This window comes from Grammomys surdaster, unplaced genomic scaffold (genome assembly GCF_004785775.1).
Source record: "Grammomys surdaster isolate TR1022 unplaced genomic scaffold, NIH_TR_1.0 193, whole genome shotgun sequence".
Classification (NCBI taxonomy): Eukaryota; Metazoa; Chordata; class Mammalia; order Rodentia; family Muridae; genus Grammomys; species Grammomys surdaster.
Window position 1 is genome coordinate 5,932,046 of NW_021604638.1, and position 21,299 is coordinate 5,953,344.

Genomic DNA, 21,299 nt, shown 5'->3' on the forward strand with positions numbered 1-21,299 from the left:
GGAAGGAAGGAAGGAAGGAAGGAAGGAAGGAAGGAAGGAAGGAAGGAAGGAAGGAAGGAAGGAAGGAAGGACAAGAGGGGGAGGGAGGGAGGGAAGGTAGATTTGTTTGGACTCATGGCTTGAGGGTACAGCCCATGGTGGCAGGAGCGTGGGTCATCTGGTCACACCACATCTGTAGTCAGGAAGCGGAGAGCAATGAATGCTGGTGCTCAGTTTGCTTTCTCCTTTTTATTTAGGTCAGGACCCCACCTCCTCAGATGGCGCCATGCTTAGTCAGGGTCTTCCCTCTCAGTTAAACTGTTCTTCTATACATGACAGGCTAGAGGTGTACCTCCTAGTTTCCTCTAAGTTGACAGTGAAGGTGATCCCTCACATGGTACGACATCTTAGATATCTTCTATACGTCTTCTGAAGACAGTGGGACCGTCGGCCTGAGGGTGTCCTTACTGATGACTTTAAGGAGGGGTTGGTGGGTGGGAGGGACCCATGTGGTTCCTGCCCAGCGGAGCCACTCAAAACCAGCCAAGGCAGCATCAGCAGGAAACACTAGTGGGTGCAAACTGACAGTCCAGTGGGCACTGGGAACCCCGGGCACCGGATGGTGCTGAGAGATGGCCCATCCAGGAGTTTGTAATCTGACTGCTAACAATTTCACTATAATGATTTTATCTTTGCAATGTTGAGGGTCAAACCCACAAGTGCTCTACCCGCTGAGTTATGTCCCCAGCTCAAAAAAAAAGAAAAAGATGTATTCTTGGGTTTCTTGTTTGGTTTGGCTTTTTTGTGACAGGGTTTCTCTGTAGCCCTGGCTGTCCTGGAACTTGCTGTGTACAAGACCAGGCTAGTCTCAAACTAGAGAGACTATCTGAGACAGAGATATCTGTCTGCCTCTGTCAGATAGATAGATAGATAGATAGATAGATAGATAGGTAGATAGATAGATAGATAGATAGATAGATAGATAGACAGATAGATAGATAGATTTAAAGAATTATTTATTATATGTATGTGAGTACATTGTAGCTGTCTTCAGACACACAGAAGAGAGCATCAGATCCCATTACAAATGATTGTGAGCCACCATGTGGTTGCTGGGAATTGAACTCGGGACCTCTGGAAGAGCAGTCAGTGCTCTTAACTGCTGAGCCATCTCTCCAGCCCCCAAGATGTATTCTTAAATGCCTAACCTTACTCTCACATGATAGTGATCAGCTTTGGCTGACCATATGTTAGAGCAAGGCCCTGTGCGTACTTGACCTACAGAGTGTAAAGTGAAAATCTCACTGGAGTGGTGACCCACAGCTATAATCCCAGCACTCAGGAGACTGAAGCAGAAGGATCAGGAGTTCAAGGCCAACCTTAGCTAGGTAACAAGTTCAAAACCAACCTAAGTTACATGAGACACGACCTCAAAAAAAAAAAAGGAAGGCTAGGCTTGGTGACTCATGCCTTTAATTCCAGCACTCGGGAGGCAGAGACAGGTGGATCTCTGTGAGTTGAAGGCTGGCCTGGTCTACAGAGTGAGTTCCAGGATAGCCAGGGCTATATAAAGAGATCCTGTCTTGGGGGAGAAAGGGGGGAAAGGGCAGAATACAGAATAGGAGTGTAAGTCCTCTATATAACACCTCAAAGTCACGATGGCCCGCCATGCAGCATTCCATGCAGATATAAGCCCTAAGACAGACTTTTTTTTTTTTTTGAGTCTCACTATATAGCTCTGGCTGTCCTAGAATTGTGTAGACCAGGCTGGCCTCATACTCACAGAAATCTCCCAGCCTGCACCTTCCAAATGCTGGGATTAAAGGCCACTACGTCCAGCTCCAGGAATACAATTTTATCATCTCTTACTAAGTACACAAGGTGTTCATCTTCCTATTTAAGATTATCTTTAGTGTGTGTGTGTGTGTGTGTGTGTGTGTGTGCGTGTGTGTGCGCTCTCGCGCATCCATGCATGCTCACATGAACACCATTGTGTCCTTGTGAAGGTCTGAGGTCAACTACCATGGTCCTTTCTTTCCTGCCACATGTGGGTCCCAGGAATTGGACTCGGATCTTCAGCTCTGATGGCAGGCGTCTTTAACCCTTAGAGCCATCTCATCCTAAGACTGCGTGTCATTGTGCTGTTGTGTATCTCTCTCTGCTTCATTCTTTTTACTGTTCAGCTGGGAAATTGATTCAGTCTTTTATGGCTCGTCCATAAAGTGAAACCGCTCAACCTTAGCTGTTTAATGATGTGGAAGAGATAGAAATAACATATAAAATGAAGTAAACAGGGAGTGGTGTAGAACCTGCTGGAAAAGCAGGAGAGTTCTGGATTCTAGTCCCAGACTTATTTTGGTTTAAGATTTATTATTTATTTATTATGTATACAGCGTTCTGCCTGCATGTATGCACGCAGGCCAGGAGAGGGCGCCAGATCTCATTATAGCTGTGAGCCACCATGTGGTTGCTGGGAATTGAATTCAGTACCTTCTAGAAGAGCAGCCAGTGCTTTTAACCTCTGAGCCTTCTCTCCAGTGCCCTAGTGCCAGCTTTGTAAAGAGGATGAAACAAAACAACCCTCAGATAGGACATCGGCAGAGTGAAGTGTCTAAATCAATGTGAGGGGCTGGGGGCGTGGCTTGGGGGCGTGGCTCAGGCGGTGCATCGCTAGCCTAACACGCAGGAAGTTCTGGCTTCCATCCTTAGAAAGGCACCAATGGGACTTGATGGTCCACGCCCGAATTCCCAACGCCCTGGAGATAGAAGCGGGACTATCAGACGTTCAGGATCATTTTTGGCTTCTTAGCAAGTTCAAAGCCATGCTGGGATTCATGAGACTGTCTCAGAAAAATAAAAAGACATAAAGTGGCAGAGATTTTTGTACTAGACAAAAAATGAGCCCATATACAAAAGTTACTCAATTAAAAGGAGGCGGGGCTGTAGCCCAGTTATAAAACACTTGCCTAGCAATCTCAAGACCCTAGCCCCTTCTCTAACAACACACACACCTACTGCACTGGGCTGGTGAGATGTCCTAGTGGGGCTTCCTGACAAGCCTGAAGACATGTGGTTCCAAGACTCACACTGGTGAGGGAAAGAACCAACTTCTGCGAGTTGCCCTCTGACCTCCACACATTCCCTGGCATGCACATACCCACACAGAAATCTCTCTCTGTTTCTCTCTCTTGCTCTCTCTCTCTCTCTCTCTCTCACACACACACACACACACACACGCACACTAAATAGGGACGCTACAGGTCATAGCCATAAGCTAAAGGATTGATGTGTTAGATTTTTTAAGCTGCTGTTACAGAAACCTAAACAGCACCTAGGCAAGATGGCTGTGTGTCTGTCACATAACTGCACAGACGGATCAGACGGCTGAGGAAGGCAGGCCACTGTGGCTCGGAGCTCTGAAAAGGGAATGAGTAGAAAAGATGGTAGTTTCTCATTACATTAATGTCCTTCAGTGTGTGTGTGTGTGTGTGTGTGTGTGTGTAACATTAAATAGTACTTTAGTGTGGGAAAGTTTAAATATCAAAATATGCAGTTAAAAACGGTCAGGTATTGTGGGTGCACGTATTTAATCCCAGCACTTGGGAAGCAGAGGGAGGCAAATTTCTGTGAGTTCCAGGCCAGTCTGGGCTACGTAGCAAGTTCCCGGCCAGCCAGGGTTACATGGTGAGACCCTGTCTTAAAGGGAGGGGGGGACAATAACTAAAATCTAAAAAATGAAGTTGAGACAGGTGGACAGAACATTTATACCAGACCTGCTAAGGTTTAGGGAACACCGAGTATTGGGGACAGAAGTAATCCTGCAACATTCTTACTTTAAAGCCTCGGGTAATGAGGCCTGCTTCTAACAGCAGCGCTCCGGAACTGGAGGCAGGGAAGTTAGGGCCAACCTGGGTTACATAACAAGTTTGAGGCTACCCTGAGCTACAGGATCCGTCTGGAAACAACAACATGTTTTTGTTTATTTATTAAGTTGCTGTGTATTTTTAATTAATAAGGGATTCATATTCGTCTTAGGAAAAAAAGTTTGAAAATTCTAATGCAATGTAGCGAGTGTAGCCACCGTGCCTGCGCCTGTGAGTTCTCTAAACAACCCCTGGGGCCTGCAGGTTGGTCCTCTGCTAAGGTGTAGGGAAGCAAACATTAACTTGTCAATCTTGTTTCCCCCGCCGCGGCTCGCGCGTGCACCCAAAGGTGACAAACCCCACAAGTGCGAGGTGTGCGGGAAGTGCTTCAGCCGGAAGGACAAGCTGAAGACGCACATGCGCTGCCACACGGGCGTCAAGCCCTACAAGTGCAAGACGTGCGACTACGCGGCAGCCGACAGCAGCAGCCTCAACAAACACCTGCGCATCCACTCGGACGAGCGACCCTTCAAGTGCCAGATCTGTCCCTACGCCAGCCGCAACTCCAGCCAGCTCACCGTGCACCTGCGCTCGCACACAGGTAAGCAGCGCTGCGCCTCCCGCGGGCACCTGCCTGCCAGGGGGCAGAGGGGGAGGAGCTGGGGCTGTGGCCTGGTGGGTAGAGCACTTACCCAGCATGCACAGGGCCGCATCCTCAGCACCACTTTAAAGGCACACATCTGTAATCGCAACACTGGAGAGGTGGAGGCCAGAGGATCGGGAGTGTTCACGGGGGATCTGTGAATGCCTGGTCTCCTTTTTTAAAACTATGATTTTTATAAATTATTATTTTTAATTCATGGCCCGGAGGTGTGACTGCCTTGGCAGTGCAAAGCCCTGGGGGGTGCCATCCCCAGTACCACATAAACCAGGCGTGGTCAACCTGTACTGTCAGCCCTTGAGAGATGGAAGCAGGAGGATCAGCCTTAGCTACATATCAAGTTCAAGGCCAGCCTGGGCTGTAAGGAAACCCTGTCTCTAAAAACAACATTTTAAAAAAAAATCACGGTTGTTGCCATTTTTAATTCAGGGGCTGGGGATGTGGTTCCATTGGTGGAATAGTTACGTAGCATTCGAAAAGCCCTGAGTTCAGTCCCCAGCGCCACGTAAACCAGGCGCGGTGGCAAGAGCCTGGCTCAAGAGGCGAAGGCAGGAGGATCAGGAGCGCAAGGCCAGCCTGGGCTCCCCGAGACCCTGTCTCAAAGAAACAGTTTTAAAGGCGCTGAGGCGGTCGTCCATCCTCTTCCCTACCGCGCTATCCCCGTGACGCTGTAGCCGTTGTCGAGTTGATAGATATCTGTGTGTTTTTATGTAACTGTTACGTGTGGGGTTGAGGGACTATAGTCGGTGAAATAGATACAAACAACGGGGCTGTTAATAATCGTCCGCGGTACAGTCAGTTCAGTCATTTTTAGGTGATGCGCCAGCACATTCAGAATAGCGCGCTTTGATCGCAAAGCATACAGCAAGGGCTGAGGACGTGACTCTGTGGTGGCACTTGGTACATGTGAGAGACCCTGGGCTGAGTACTCAGCTCTGCAAAACACACACAACAGCAAAGCTGGCAGAAGCTCGTAGTACATAACAGAGCTTCTTCCGGCTTGTGTATCAGTAAGCTAAGGATACCGCCGTGCCTCGTAAAAAGGATACCACCATGCCTCGTAACAACCACGTCTGCATGGTGGATTACAGCAGATATTACTCAAGTGCCTCAGGTCAGCAGAGTTACTGTTGATGTTGGCTCAGATTAGCCACACATGAGAAGGCTCGGTGTCTGCCTACCTCTGCTGGGGAGCAGCTGGATTGTGGGTTTGGCAGATGTGTGCTGGTCTCAGCTGGGGTGACCAGGCTGTGCTCCATCTGTTTCTGATCCTCCTCCCCAGGCCTGTGGCTGGCCCAGGCTTGGGTTCATCAAGATCACCACAGAGGAACCAGCAAGCAAGCCCAGTGTGGAAGCCCAATGAAGCAACACGTTGGCACCTAAAGCAAGTCACAGGTGTCATGGATGGAACTGAGCTTAGCCATGGGGCAGGCCACCACCAGGTTACATGACAAAAGCCAGGGGCATGAGAGGGGTGAAGATTTGGAGCCATTCACGTGAAAAGTCACGGTCTACCTCTGTCCCCACCATCAGACTCAGCTCTGACATTTATACCATATCCAGGACCCCCATAAGTCTCAGGCACAGACCCAGAGATGAGGCTTGACTGAGCTCCTCGGGTCAGAAAAGGATAAGTCTCACTCTGATACGCCATGACAGACACACTGAGCCCCGGCATTGGCAGTAATCCTGTTCTTGGGAGGCAGGGATGAGAACCAGCTATGACTGGTTCCAGCACACCTGAAATCTCTCTTGGCATATCCCTCCAGGGGACAAGGGACACTTCTTGGTTCGGGGGGGGGGGTCTAGCTCTGGCTCGTAACTCCTCCCACTTGGGACATGCTTTCCGGTTACATTCCTTGGGAGGAATCCTCGCCTCCTGTTTGCTGCCTGCGGAAGGGGGTGCACTGATGTACGTGCCTGCAAAGGCCGGAGACGGGTCCTTTTCTGGTTTTGTTTTAGTGTAGATTTGTGTACCTTGGCGACTGGAGCGAGCGGTCTTTAAACTTTTGAGTTTCTTGAGCCGGATAGCGGCACACACCTTTAATCCCAGCACTTGGGAGGCAGAGGCAGGCAGATCTCTGAGTTCGAGAGTTCAAGGCCAGCCTGGTCTACAGAGTGAGTTCCAGGACAACCAGGGCTACACAGAGAAACCCTGTCTCGAAAAAACCAAAAAAGAAAACCACTTTGAGTTTGCTGTATATTTGTATGACTTAAAACTAGTTGCGGGAGGGGGCATCCTTCCTCTGTCTGGACTCATTTGTAGACATTTCTTCTGACAGTGACCTCCTGGTACCAGCTTAATTCTTTTGGCCAGAACTTTATATTACAATTCCCCTTTCTTATTTGGTTTTCATCAGAGGACATGATCTTTGTTCCCATGCTTTTGTTTTACTTTTAAAAAGCTAGTTGTAGGAGCTGGAGAGGTGGCTCAGAGGTTTAAGAGCACTGGCTGCTCTTGCACAGGTCCCAAGTTCGATTCCTGCATCTACATGGCAGCTCACAACCACCTCTGGCAATACCCTCTTGTAGTGTGCATACATGCAGACAAAACATCCATATAGATAAAATACATGCCTAAATAAATCTTTAAAAAAAAATAAAAAGCTAGTTAGAGGAGCTGGAGAGATGGCTCAGTGGTTAAGATCACTACTTTTCCAAAGGTCCAAGGATCCAGAACCCACAGCTTACAACAAGCCACCTATAACTGTAGCTTCGGGAGATCCAGTGCCCTCATCTGAGCTCCATAGGTTGGTGTATACACACTCACACACTCCTGTAAAAAACTTGTTTCATTTTGTTTGGAAACAAGGTCTCACCATGTGGATCTGCCTGCCTCTGCCTCTCCAGACCTGGGATTAAAGGTGTGAGCCACCATGTCTGACTAAAGTAAACTTTTAAAGAGCCAGTAGATTTTCACAGATGCTGGCTGGAGAGGGACAGACTATGTCTAGAAAACCATCGTGTGTCCTCCAAACTCTGCTTGGGAGCTGCTGGCTCTTTAGTGAACTTCTCTTCTGTACCACCAGTCAGCAGCATCCTCTAAGCCCTGGCTGCCTGGCTGTGCACCAGTGTGCAGATGACTGAGTTAGGTTTAGCTGATACATGTTTGCTGTTAAGTGTGAATTACCATCTTTGCAGCCTGATCCCCAAGCCCCTGCTGAAGATGTTGGCCCTCTGCTTTGACAGGCTCTCAGGTCCAGGTTCCTGACAACCTCCCCTGCCTGAAACCCTCCCTAAATGTAGCAGTGTCTTTTGTTCATGTGCTGGGATCGGCTGAGACCCCTGTAGGTAACTCTCTGTCCTCAGCTGGGCTTTAATGGAGAAGCTGCTGTCTGTGATGAGAAGTCCCCGTACCCTGGGCTGGAGTGGTCTACCTGGGCTCCACATGTCTGTCGTCATCCTTCTGGGACCAGTGGACTAGACAGAAGCAACCTTCTCACGCTGTGTGAGCGAAACAGAGCCATATCCGAGTGCCTTTTGGGATTTGCTTCCTATCATCGAAGCACTCTGGAGGTAGAGACCGGAGATCAGTAGTTGAGGGTCACCCTCAGCTATGTAGACAGTTAGGGCCATCCTGGGCTACGTAAGATCCTCTCTCAGCAAACCCCTACCAAACAAACAAACAAAGCAACAAATAAACCTTTGTGTCAAGCCTTCTTGATTCTGCTAAGCAGTATTGGCCAAATCCAGTGACCTCTGAGCCTGACGTGGGTCACAGCACATCACCCTGCCCTTGTCGGAAGTTTGTATTATTATTTAGGTGTCAAAGGCCACAAGGAGGGATGGGAGGTGGGAGACCTGGGGGCATTTGAGAGACCTACTATAGCTAAGACACTGACATAGTTGGTTCCCAACCTGCTGTGTGTCATCTGTTCCTGTTTTATTTATTTTTTATATATTTTTAATACTTTATTTATGTGAGTACACTGTCACTTTCTTCAGACACACCAGAAGAGGGGATCAGATCCCACTACAGATGGTTGTGAGCCACCATGTGGTTGCTGGGAATTGAACTCAGGACCTCTGGAAGAGCAGTCAGTGCTCTTAACCACTGAGCCATCTCTCCAGTCTACCTTCCCCTCCCTCCCCCACACCCCCGTTCCTGTTTTCAACTCCTATTTCTTCAATCTGGTTCTTCCGGGCCTGGTGGCTCACACCCAAAATCCAAGCACCCAAAAGAGACAGGAAGATCAAGTCCAGAGCTGGGGCTAGGGAGATGGCTCACTAGCTAAAGGACTTGCTGTGCTGTGGATGGGACACCCGGTGGGCAAGGATGGTGGCCTGGCTGTAATTCCAGCACTTGGCAGGGAATGGGGGATGCCTGGGGCAAGCTCAACCAGACTAACCAGATAGGTAAGCTTCAAGTCCATCAAGAGAACCTGATTCTCTCTGATGGAAGAAGAAATCAACCTCTGGCCTCCACATGTTCCCTCACACAGACAAACACACAAGAAAAATAAAAGTAATAAAATAATAAAATAAATAAGATAAAATATATGCACCATCAGCCGTGGCTACATAGCGGTACCTAATCTCACACAGCACCGTCAAAGGTCCATTTGGGCTTACCTGGTTGAACTCAGTCATGTTAGTGGCATCTTTAGATGATGTAACGGTGTCTCTCCCAGCTCTTTAAATGCGTGCCAGATGTGTCATCTTCCTGAGATGTTCATTTTGTTTCCTATCTGCTTGTGACACTTGTACAACTTTCAGATAGTAGTCCTGTGTTTCAGCTGCCGGTCGGTTGGTCTGATGGTTTATGCCGAGCCGCCAATCACCATAACTGAAAGTTAAGAACACTCTGTCAGTTTAAATGTGCCCAGCAATGTTAAACCCTGCTCTGGGGTGCTGGGGGCGGAGGGTGCAGTCATTGACTACTGAAGAGCTTTGACCACTAACACTTCATTTAAGAAATATATTTAAGAAGACAGGCAGAAATACATTTAGGGCGACAGTGGTGGCGTACACCTTTAGTCCCAGCGCTTGGGAGGCAGAGGCAGGATCTCTGTGAAGACAGCCAGGTCTACACAGAGAAACTCTGTCTCAAAACAAACAAACAAAAGCAAAGAAAACAATAAAAACATTTAGGGCTAGAGAGATGGCTCAGTGGGTGGAAACGCTTACTTCTTCATAATGTGAGTTCAGCCCTCAGGACCCACGTGGTAAAAGGACAGACTGGTTCCCAAAAGTTGTCCTCCTAGCTACACACACACACACACACACACACGCACACAAAGCATATGATGTCTCTCCGCCATGTAAGGGCACTACACACATGTGCCACACAGACATACACTCAAGCAAAACACAAAATGGTAAAGTAATTTAAAAAAAATGTTTGCGTTGGAAGTAAAGAAGGGTGGGGGGCACAGTTTTGTGTGCTGTAATCTCTGCACTTGGGGGATGGGAAACAGGAGTTCACGGTCACCTTCAGCTACATAGGGAGTTAGAGGCTAGCCTGGGCTATGAGAGATCTTGTCTCAAAAAAACAAAAAAAAAACAAAACCCTCAATCTCTAGGAAATCGATGATAACCTGGCTGCGAGATTTCGTTATTGTCTCTCCCTCCACCCCCGGATTTTTGTAGTTAATGGAATTGATAAAAAAAAAAAGAAGAAAAGAAAAAGAAAAAAAGTTAATGTTTGTCATTCTAGTTTGAGCAGGTGGTATGAACTTGTCGCCCAAGGACCTCAGGGTTTCAAAGCAGTCAATGCACTTCAAAAACCTGTCTAGAAGAATCCGTAGTTCCGAGACCCGCCGCTAGGTGGCTACTTACCGCCGAGGAACGTGTTGCCAGCGACAGTTCTTTCAGTGGTTTTTATTTTTTAATACCCGTCTCAGTGTAATCGGTTTCTTCTGGATTCCTGTTGTTTTATTTTAGTTTGGTGCAATTTTATCTTCCTGTAGAAGGGTTCCGTGAGTTTTTCCGAACTTTCAGAAGGGGGTGGAGAGGGAGTATGAAGGCAGGGAAAAGGCTAATGTTTACCGAAAACACCAGTTAAGGGCCAGGAGATGGTTCAGTCCATGTTTGCCACTCAGGCACGAGGACCTGAGTTCGATTCGGAGAACTCACATAAAAAGCTAGGCATAGCGGCAGACAGTGAGGGCAGAGTCAGGAGGATCCCAAGGCTCGCTGTTGGCCAGCCAGCCTACTTACTGGCCTCCAGACCAGTGAAAAACTCTATCAGTGAAAAGCAAAGAAACCTTATCTCGGAAAGAAACACACATACACAGGAACACACACACACAGGAACACAGTAGATAGCTCCCGAGTAACAGGACTGACCTCTGGCCGCCACAGACACCTACACACCTACATTTTTATTAATTAAAAAGATTACTTAGGACATTCATCGGGATGTTAAGGCTCAGATAGCTGCAGACGCAGCAGTTCACCTAGGCACAGTCGGTGTTCATTCTCTCTGTTGGGGTGAACATAGCAACCTAAGGCAGTGTGAAGGAAGAAAGGGTTTACCCACCCATCCCAGGTACCGAGGAACGTCGGGCAGGAGCTGAAGCAGAAACCTAGGGATGCTGCTGGCTGGCTCGCCCTCTGGCTTGTTCTCTGCTGGCTTTCCTATACAGCTCAGACTCACCCGTCTCCGGATGGCGATGCCAACGGGGCTGGCCCTCCCACATCAATCATCAATCAAGACAGTCCTCGCAGGCATGGCTGAAGGCCAGTCTGAGGGAGATAGTTCTCCAGGCGAGGGTCCTGGGTGTCTCTGGGTGGTGTCAAGTTGACATTAAAAACTAAGCAGGGGATGGGGGGTGCTGGAGAGATGGCTAAGTGGTTAAGAGCACTGACTGCTCTTCCAGAGGTCCTGAGTTCAATTCTGAGCAACCACACGGTAACTCACAACCATCTGTATTGGGATCCGATGCCCTCTTCTGATGTGTGTGAAGACAGCTACAGTGTACTCATCATACATAAAATAAATAAATGAGTTTTAAAGAAACTAAGCAGGGAAATGGCCGGGTTTAAACAGCTGTCCCGCCCAGCACGGTGAGCCCTGACTTCAGTCTTCAGCACAGGAAGAGATGGCCCTGACCCAACAAGCGTTATTTGGGTCCCAGGCTGGTGCTTCCAGCCCCCAGCTCAGGAGTTAGCTTACTCGATGTTAGTGGCAATCGGCTACATGAAGTATCGGTTAGTTCCGGCATCTCGGTTTTCTGAAGCTGAGTTAGATTGATCCCTGCAGCCTCTTGTCGAGTCCACTACACCACTCAGGGTGATGTTGGCCTTCTACCAAGGAGTGAAACGCGATCGAGGTCTCGGAAGCCTGGGAGTGAGTGTGGGTCACAAACCCATTGCCTGGCTTGGAACCAAGCCCTGCCACATGCTGCTGGGTGACCGTGAATGTGTCATGTATGCAGTCTCAGGACCTGAGTCATTTGTATAGTACTGCACAGATGTTGCCAGCAGGGAGAAGACCACCCTGTATCGTACTTGGCATGGCTCCTACCGCCCCAGAACCAACCTCAGACCCTGACTGGCTATTAGCTCACGTGCTTAAACAGTCAACGCAGTCCTGGGAAGATGCCTCAGCTGATAAGAACTCGGATCCTAGATACCACGTAAAAATGTCAGCCATGGGACATAGCTGTGATCCCAGCACTGGGTTAGCAGAGACTGGTGGATTCCTGGGGTTCAGTGGCCAACAGGGCCCAGTTTGTGAACTCCAGACCACTGAGAGACCCTGTCTCAAGGGAGGTGGTCAGCATTCCTGTAGGTGACCCCTGAGGTTGTCCTTAGACATACACATACTTACTGCGTATACACAGAAGTGCACGCGAAAGCACACTGCGCTGGAGAAGGCCCTTCCCTGATGGATCACTGCCTTCAGTAATTCAGACCTGGCGTCGGTTGACTGAATAATTTGGGAAATCACATCCACTCAGATGTTTGCAATTTCCCTCTCCCCCCTTATCCTTCAACAGACACAAATTCAAAAAACCAAAAACCAAGCAGCTGGATTCTGTGACTTCTCCCCAAGTAGAGAACACAGCTGGCGGTAAATGAAAAAATAAATCTTGTGCAATAAACACGTCTCTATTAATAAAAGTCTGCAAGAATCATCCTTGGGTGTGGCCATCATGTAGGAGGGTCCCGGGGAACCTCGTGAGTGCAGCCTGGCACCGACTCGTGGGAATTGTGTTCCTAAGTCTCTGACGACACTCAGTTCAGTCAGAATTCAGAGGGATAGTTATGCAGCTGTCAGCCCCCAGCTAGCAAACTGCCTGTCTTAACTAAACTATAGAGAGGGGATTCTAGCTAAGAGTGTTGGCTGCTCTTCTGGAGGACCTGGGTTCAATTCCCAGAAGTCACAGCAGGCGCCTCACAGGAGATCCAGTACTCTCTTCTGGCCCCTATGTAGAGTTAGAAATGAGATTTTTTTTTTTTTAAAGAAAACAATATGGAGTAGATTTGTACATTTAAATGGCTCTTTTTTTTTTTTTCTTTTTTTTTTGGTTTTTCGAGACAGGGTTTCTCTGTGTAGCCCTGGCTGTCCTGGAACTCACTCTGTAGACCAGGCTAGCCTCGAACTCTCGAACTCAGAAATCCGCCTGCCTCTGCCTCCCAAGTGCTGGAATTAAAGGCGTGCGCCACCACCGCCCGGCAAATGGCTCTTTTCAAAATCCCTTTTTTTCCTTCTGGGTTTTCTAGGGGTGGGGGCGTGCAGGCACACGGTGATGGCTCAGGTTTGAGGACCAAAGAGAATCCCAAGGGCTACTGGGAGTGCAGTGAGGAGGGGGCCACCTTCCTGCCTTGGTATAAGCCATTTTCTGGTATACGCTTTGGGGGGAACCCTCTGTAGTTGTTAACCTGCCTGTTCTTATGGAAACTCACCTTGTGTTGACAGGGGACGCCCCCTTCCAGTGCTGGCTCTGTAGTGCCAAGTTCAAAATCAGCTCGGACTTGAAAAGGCACATGCGTGTGCACTCGGGGGAGAAGCCTTTCAAGTGTGAATTCTGCAATGTCCGCTGTACCATGAAGGGGAACCTCAAGTCACACATCCGCATCAAGCACAGTGGGAATAACTTCAAGTGCCCGCACTGCGACTTCCTGGGTGACAGCAAATCCACCCTGCGGAAGCACAGCCGCCTGCACCAGTCGGAGCATCCGGAGAAGTGCCCGGAGTGCAGCTACTCCTGCTCCAGCAAGGCCGCGCTGCGCGTGCACGAGCGCATCCACTGCACCGAGCGCCCGTTCAAGTGCAGCTACTGCAGCTTCGATACCAAGCAACCCAGCAACCTGAGCAAGCACATGAAGAAGTTCCACGCGGACATGCTCAAGAATGAGGCGCCGGAGAGGAAGGACAGCGGCAGGCAGAGCAGCCGGCAGGTGGCCAAGCTGGATGCCAAGAAGACGTTCCACTGTGACATCTGTGAGGCCTCGTTCATGCGGGAGGACTCGCTCCGCAGCCACAAAAGGCAGCACAGTGAGTACCACAATAAGAACTCGGACGTGACTGTAGTACAGCTTCACCTTGAACCCAGCAAGCAGCCGGCTGCGCCCCTCACCGTAGAGCATCTCCAGGTCCCCCTCCAGTCCAGCCAGGTGTCCCAGTTCAGCGAGGGGAGGGTCAAGATCATCGTAGGGCATCAGGTGCCTCAGACGAACACCATCGTCCAAGCGGCTGCAGCTGCCGTCAACATTGTGCCCCCAACCCTGGTAGCCCAGACCCCAGAGGAGATCCCTGGGAACGGCCGGCTACAGATCCTTCGCCAGGTCAGTCTCATTGCCCCTCCTCAGTCCTCCGGGTGTCCCGGCGAAGTAGGTGCCCTGAGTCAGCCAACTGTCCTGCTGACCACCCATGATCAGACGGCGGGGGCCACCTTGCAGCAGACTCTGATCCCCACCACCCCAACTGGGGCCCAGGAAGGCACGGGAAACCAGACGTTCATTGCCAGTTCGGGCATCACGGACTTCGAAGGCCTTAACGCTCTGATTCAGGAGGGAACTACGGAAGTGACTGTGGTCAGCGATGTCGGCCAGAGCATCGCAGTGGCCACCACGGCGCCCTCCATATTCTCTTCCCAGCAGGAACTGCCCAAACAGACTTACTCCATCATCCACGGGGCGGCCCACCCTGCCCTGCTGTGTCCGGCCGATTCCATACCCGATTAGGATGGAGGGAGGGCTGACAGACCTGAGAAGCTACAAGAGGAGTACTTTAAGAGGCGTCTGGTCCCTCATAATAAATTGTATTTTATACACTTTATGTCATTTTTAACAGGGTAACAACGTGGAGACCACCCTCCTGCAAGTTCTTGTGTCTTAATGGTCTCCAAGGCCGATTCCGATACGGACTTGGCCTTCACTGCAGTAGGGACTGAAGACAGTCATTTGTTTTCCATAGCTCAGATTTAATTTTTTTTCAACTGGAATAAAGGTGTTTGGGTTTGGGTTTTCCATTGTATTCAGTTTGTATAGTATAGTTTGTATGTACTACTGTAGCTTCTCGGATACCCCTTTCCAGAATTACAGGCACCCACGGGAACATACACAGAGACATGTGTGTCTCTGTGTGTGTGACTGGGTGTATGAGAGAGACTGTGTGTGTGTGTGTGTGTGTGAGAGAGAGAGAGAGAGACTGTGTGTCTGTGACTGTGTAAGAGAGGTGTGTGTGTGTGACTCTGTGTGTGTGTGAAGTACTTGTGTCCCTACATAGAGCCCTACTCTGATGGACCATTTTCTAATGAATGCTGGAGACGAGGAGCCAGAAGGAACAGTGCCCTAACACCTGGTTAAACACACTGAATAGCGATACTTTGTTGCAGTTTAAAATATGAGTAGAGAGGGTGACGAAATTTAATTTGTGTTTCATTATGTGCATGTGTGCACATCAGTGCAGGTACCCACAGGGGCCAGAGAGGGTGTCAGACCCTCCTGGAGCTGGAGTTACCAGTGATTCTGAGGTGGCTTGAGTGCTGGGACACAAACCCAAGGCCTCTGTAAGAGCGGTGCACGAACTCTTCTCCTGCCCTGTGCGTCATTGCAGAGTCAGAGGGAACTTCCAACCGCGGGAGCTTGGGTCCCTCTCATAAACACCTTCCTCCCTCACAGATACCTAGAGCCGCCCAAAGCGCTGTGTCTTTAGTTTTGTTTTTGAGACAAAGTTTCACTCTGTAGGCCAGGACGACCTCAAATAAGATCCAGGAAGATCCGCCTTCTGCCTGCTGGGATTACAGGTTTACAAGCCCGAGTGCCACTCACCATATCTGCCTCCCACCCATTTGAAATTTGGGACTTGAGGGTTCTGATGTTTCTGCTTAGATGTTAATAGGAGGTTGGATCCTACTAAGACTTTACAGGGCTTTCTCAGACGTGGTTTCTTAAATGTCCATCTCTGCTTGAGCTTGGGGGGGGGGGGCCCGCGGGGGAGTGTCTAAATAACACCTTGCTCAAAAGCGAAAGGAGAGATTCTAACCATTCCCTTTTGAAATGGTCGTTAGGTGGCGCCAAAGAGCAAGCCAGAATGCCTAAGAATGTGAGACAAAAGTCTAGGAGTGTCTCTGATTTCCAGTCTCTGCCAGGATTGACAGATGAATGCTGTCTGTCACTATTAACAACAAAAAATCGTCTTAGAATGTCGTAGGACTGCCTGGTCATGTCTTGGCCACAGCTGCCTACCTTCATTCTTCAGTAACATGAATTTATTGAATGAAAGTGGTCATACAATCATCTCACTTTTATATGAAGAGATGACTTCTGCTTTGGGTAATAAACTGGGTGAATCCAAAACAATAGTTAAAGGCCCTGAGGTTGTAGGCTCAGTCAGTAAGAGTGCTTGCCTAGTGTGCAGGAAGACCTGGGTTCCATCATCCACCATCCCACCCCACGCCCATAGTGCATACTTGTAAACTCCCAGCAGTCCGGGATTAAAGGCAGGAGGATCAGAAGTTCAGGGTTAACCTCTGTAGCAAGTTGAAGGTCAAACGGGGTTACATAAGGAGGCTGGGGTTCAGGGGTCACACTGAGGTCTTACCTTTGTTAAATGCCTACTTCAAGTCCCCGGAGAACCCTGCCTTCTGAGTCTGACTCCTTCCTGTTTTCTTGGATCTGTATCTGAGCACAGTTCTTATTACATCACTGTCTCCACTCTTTGCCAGAAATTCTCTATTTTCATAAAAGCAAGAATAATGGCTTGCTTACTCCAACTTTGGTAAAAATCAGAAAGTCCCACAGCATACAAGGTTTGGAATTCATTTGTCTACTTGGACCTCTCAAAACTTCCCTCCCCTCCACACCTGTGGACTTCCATGGCATGTCCTTCCCCTGCGTGTCCAACTATAGTGCTGTTTCTGTTTTAGGAGACAGTTGTTTGGAGGAACTGTAACCTGGTGGCTAAAACTATGTTTCCTGGTTTTTTAAGTAGCTCAGATTTGGGAAGGCATATTTTGTTTCTGCACTCTAACGTTAATTGTTTGGGTCCGAGAATGTGACCAGGAAAATATGTGAGTTTTGTAACTATTTATTTTGTGTGTATGTAGGTGGGGTACTATGGCACATAGCACCCACAATTTTTCTTAAATATTTACTCTTTTTTTTTTCCTGTTTTTGGAGGGGGGAGTGTTGTTTTGTTTCCCAAGACAGGGTTTCTCTGTAGCTCTGGCTGTCCTGGAACTCATTATGTAGACCAGGCTAGCCTCAAACTCACTTGATCTACCTGCCTCTGTCTCCTAGGTGCTGGGATTAAAGTTGTGCACCACCACCTCTGGGCTTTATTTATTTTTATTTTATATATGTTTGGTCTGCATGCATGTCTGTGCACCGTGTGCATGCAGGGCCAGTGGAGACCAGAAGAGGGCGCTGCATCACCTAGAACTGGAGTTATTGATCTCTGTGAGTCACTGAGTGGTGTTGGGAACTAAATCGGGGTCCTCTGCAAAAGCAGTAAACACTCTCAGCCACTGAACCATCTCTTCAGCCCCCAAATCTATCTTCTATACCAAAGGGTTTCCAAAGTATTTTCTGGCACAGTGTATTTGCCCACTAAAATCAATACAATTCACAATTATTTTTCTATTTTAAAATACACAGGCCAGGCGGTGGTGGCGCACGCCTTTAATCCCAGCACTTGGGAGGCAGAGGCAGGTGGATTTCTGAGTTTGAGAGTTCGAGGCTAGCCTGGTCTACAGAGTGAGTTCCAGGACAGCCAGGGCTATACAGAGAAACCCTGTCTCAAAAAAACAAAACAAACAAATAAAATACACAGAAAGTGTTGTAGTGTAGGAAGAGGAGGGGTTGGTTACCCACAGCCAGAATGGTAACTAATGTTCTGAATTAGTTACTGTTAGTTTGTCCCTTACACACACTGTCTCTTAACTAATTTATTTTGATTTTGTGTTTGTGTTTGTTTTGCCTGTGTATGTTTGTATACCATGTGCATGCAGTACCCATGGAGGCCAGAAGAGGGCATCAGATCCCCTAGGACTGGAGTTACAAATGATTGCACTGCTGTGTGGGTTCTGGGAACTCAACCCAGGTCCTCCGAAAGAGAAGGCAGTGCTCTTAATTTCTGAGCCACCCCTCCAGCCACAAGCATTTCCTCTCAATATCTGGGGAAAACATTTTACAGCTTAGGAACTTGGGGCTCATGGACGTTAAAGGAGAGTTGGGGGCATAGATCAGTGGTAGAGCCCTTGCCTAGAATGTACAAGGTCCTGGGTTCAATCCTCACCAGCATCAAATACACACACACACACACACACACACACACACACGTAAACTGTGTGTTTCAAACCAACCTTAGTCCACAAGTGTTACCTCTTTTCATCCCCATAGGAGTGGCCATTCTGACATTGCTATCGGTCCTGTTCCCTCAGGCCAGGGGTGATTAGGTCACTTCCCAAACTTACGAGATATGTCTAGGGTTCAGCAGGAGATGAGCAGACGCCTTAGTCTGTTCGGAAGCTATAATCAATTGCCATAGATGGGGTGCTTACAGACAACAGAAAATCATCTCTTGTAATCCTCACGACCAGGAAGTGGGAGGCTGAAGCACCAGATGCAGATGCCAGTATCTGAGCAAGAATTGTTTCCTCACAGACATCTTCCAGCCTCATCCGCACCTGGTATTTCCAAAGTCTCTTATTTATTTTAAATGATATTTTTTATTTATTCCTCAAATTCCGTGCACATTTAAGATGTGCCTTAAATATTTCCACCACCACCACCCCCCATGGAGTCTCCTTTATAAGGACACTAATCCATCCAGTTGGGCTCCACCCTCGTAACATAAACACTTCCTTCTCAACATATGATTTCAAAGGGAAACAAACATTTGGATCAAGACAGATGGGGACAGAAGAGAAGGCAGCTTAATGACACTGAGCCATTGAACCAGCCACAGAAAGTGCCGCCCTCCCTGTTCCTGCTCCCGACTTTGTCCCTTGTCAGCTAAGACTGTTCCTTTCTGGTCTGTTACAGTCTTTGCTGTATTGGGGGGAGGGGGCATTTTTTGTGTTCTTTGTTTTTGAGACAAGGTCTCCGATAGCTCAGGTTGGATTCTCTGTGTAGCCAGGGATAACCTTGAACTCATGCTCCCCACTGCCTGCGTCTTCTGAGTGCTGAGCTCACAGCTGTGAGGTACCGGTTCTCATGTGCTGCTGGGGATTGAACCCAGGGCTTTGTGCATGCTAGGCTAGCACTCTACCGATTAGCTATGTCCCCAGCCCAAGCAGGCACTTTAAAAAAATTCTTTATTATTGTGTGGGAATTTGGGGTACATGCATGCTACAGTGTGTGTGTGGAGCTCAGAGGACACCTTTGTGGGGTTGGCTCTGTCCTTCCACTGTGGATTTCCTGGGGCTTGAGAGGCAAAGACTTTTACAAAGCTCCCAGCTATCTTGCCAGCCCCCTTGCCCTGATTTTCTTTTTAATTTAAAAATAATGTGCGGATGAGAATGTAAACTGGTAAAGCAGAGTGAGAAGCGAGTTTAACACTTCTGAGGAAGGCTGAGCAAGATCCCACAACCCAGCCGATCCATGCCAATATGACACTCTGGGGATCTTGTTAAAAATCAGCTTCTGATCTCAGCGCTTCTCATATTTGAATCACCTGGGGAGCTGGTTCAGTGCAAACTCAGTATGGAGAAGCATCTTTCTATACACGGACCAAGAAACCTGGGCAGGAACATGCATACCTTCATTGCTCAGAATTACCAAGCCGGGAGCGAGCGCCTTTGGCAGGGTGCGACTCCCAGTGCGGTGTATTCACACACTGGATTATGGGGGGGGGGGGGGATGAAAACAGACTCGGCTGCCTGTGGGAACATGTTGAATCACAGACTTCCAGATTCCAGGGAAGGAGAGACACTCAGTGAAAGAGGCAAGATTGTGCAGTGTATCGTGAGGTGATGAAATTTTTAAGTGAAGCTTACCTTCCCCATCCCCCCCCCCAAAAAAGCGGTTGTGGAAGAGGCTGGCAAGGGAGGGAGAAGGTGATGGATTTGTTCAATCCAAGAATGTGCCACACCTCAGGGTAGGAGGCTTAATGTTTGTTGTTCGTTTGGGGCCAGGGCTTGCCCTGAACTGGCACAACTATCATTTTTATGGGTAGACCAAATTTATTGTTTAAACTTTTGAAAAATGTAGGGCCTAAATAGACAGCTCTAGAGAGGACCTGAGTTCAGTTCCCAGGACGCACATTGTGTTTCTCCCTGCTGCCTATGACTTCAACCCTAGGGACTCTGACACTTTCTCCTGACCTCCTGGGAAAACTGTATCGTGGTCACATGCCCACACAGACATATGGATAGACACGCAGTTAAAAATAAATATTTTTAATTATTTTTTTAAAATATGTCCTGCATGTGGATGTTTTGCCTCTCTGCGTATGGTTGTCCTGCATGTGCATTCGGTGCCTGTGGGGGACAGGACAGACGAGGGCGTCAGATCTCCTATAGCTGGAGTCACAGACGGTGTGAGTAACCATGTGGATGCTGGGAATTGAACACGGGTTCTCTAGAAGGGCATCCCATGTTTCTGACCACTGAGCCATCTCTCCAACCACCCCTACCTTTTAAAAACGACTGTGAAAAGAGCCATCCCAACATGTCAGTCAGTCAACCATACCTCCACTGTATTTTTTTTTTCTGTTCTCATCCCCAGGGACGAGTCACAGGCCACCTCCTGCATTTCAAAGTGTCTCTAAATCTGTGTTATGCTTCATACACTATTGCGTGTGTATTGGTGTGCATACGTACAGTCACAGCGCGCCCTCCACTTCTTGACCTTTGGATATCCCAGTCGATACAACCTGAAGCATGTTCCGTATCTGTGAACGTAGAAACCCATTATTTCTGTGTTCTCATAAATGTATATGGGCTGCAGCTGGTGGAGAAATATGTGACTTCTGCAGCTCAGGAGATTAATCTGCTTCGAGTGTATTTCCATGGAAGGACGGTGTCTTGTCTAGTTAGAGTGGACTCACTATTGTCGTGGATAAGTGTAACACGCCCCCTATCGTTATCAATAATTAGTAACATATAGACCACTGCCTCAGTAGCAGACATCGTCTGTACCCCACATATAAGGTTGCTCATCACGGTCCCCTAACTGTAGCATCACTGCCGGTTCATTGAGGAAAAGTGGGAAGCAAATGGCGGCTTTCAGAAGATCACACAGAAGCTGGAGAGGTGGCACCGTGCTGTTGGGTTCAGGGCGGAAGCCGAGAAAAGTCGCTTCCGGTGCGGAACCTTAAAAAAAAACGAGACCCTTATTTTCTTTTTTCCTTTTTCTTTCTCTCTCTCTCTCTCTCTCTCTCTCTCTCTCTCTCTCTCTCT

The 21,299-nt window shown here is 48.5% G+C and overlaps 1 protein-coding gene across 2 annotated transcripts in view; it reads left to right on the top strand.

Annotated features, from left to right (window-relative positions):
• Positions 1–21,299, top strand: part of Zfp64 (ZFP64 zinc finger protein) — a 64,313-nt gene that overhangs the window by 15,483 nt on the left and 27,531 nt on the right. Inside the window, exons 5-6 of one of the 2 annotated variants that reach the window (XM_028769561.1) lie at positions 4,192–4,443; positions 13,370–14,929. In XM_028769561.1, coding sequence (XP_028625394.1) covers positions 4,192–4,443; positions 13,370–14,637 — 1,520 coding nt within the window. In that variant the 3' untranslated portion in view covers positions 14,638–14,929. Of the gene's footprint in view, positions 1–4,191; positions 4,444–13,369; positions 14,930–21,299 lie in introns of those variants that run through there. The other variant, XM_028769562.1, reaches the window with a different exon arrangement.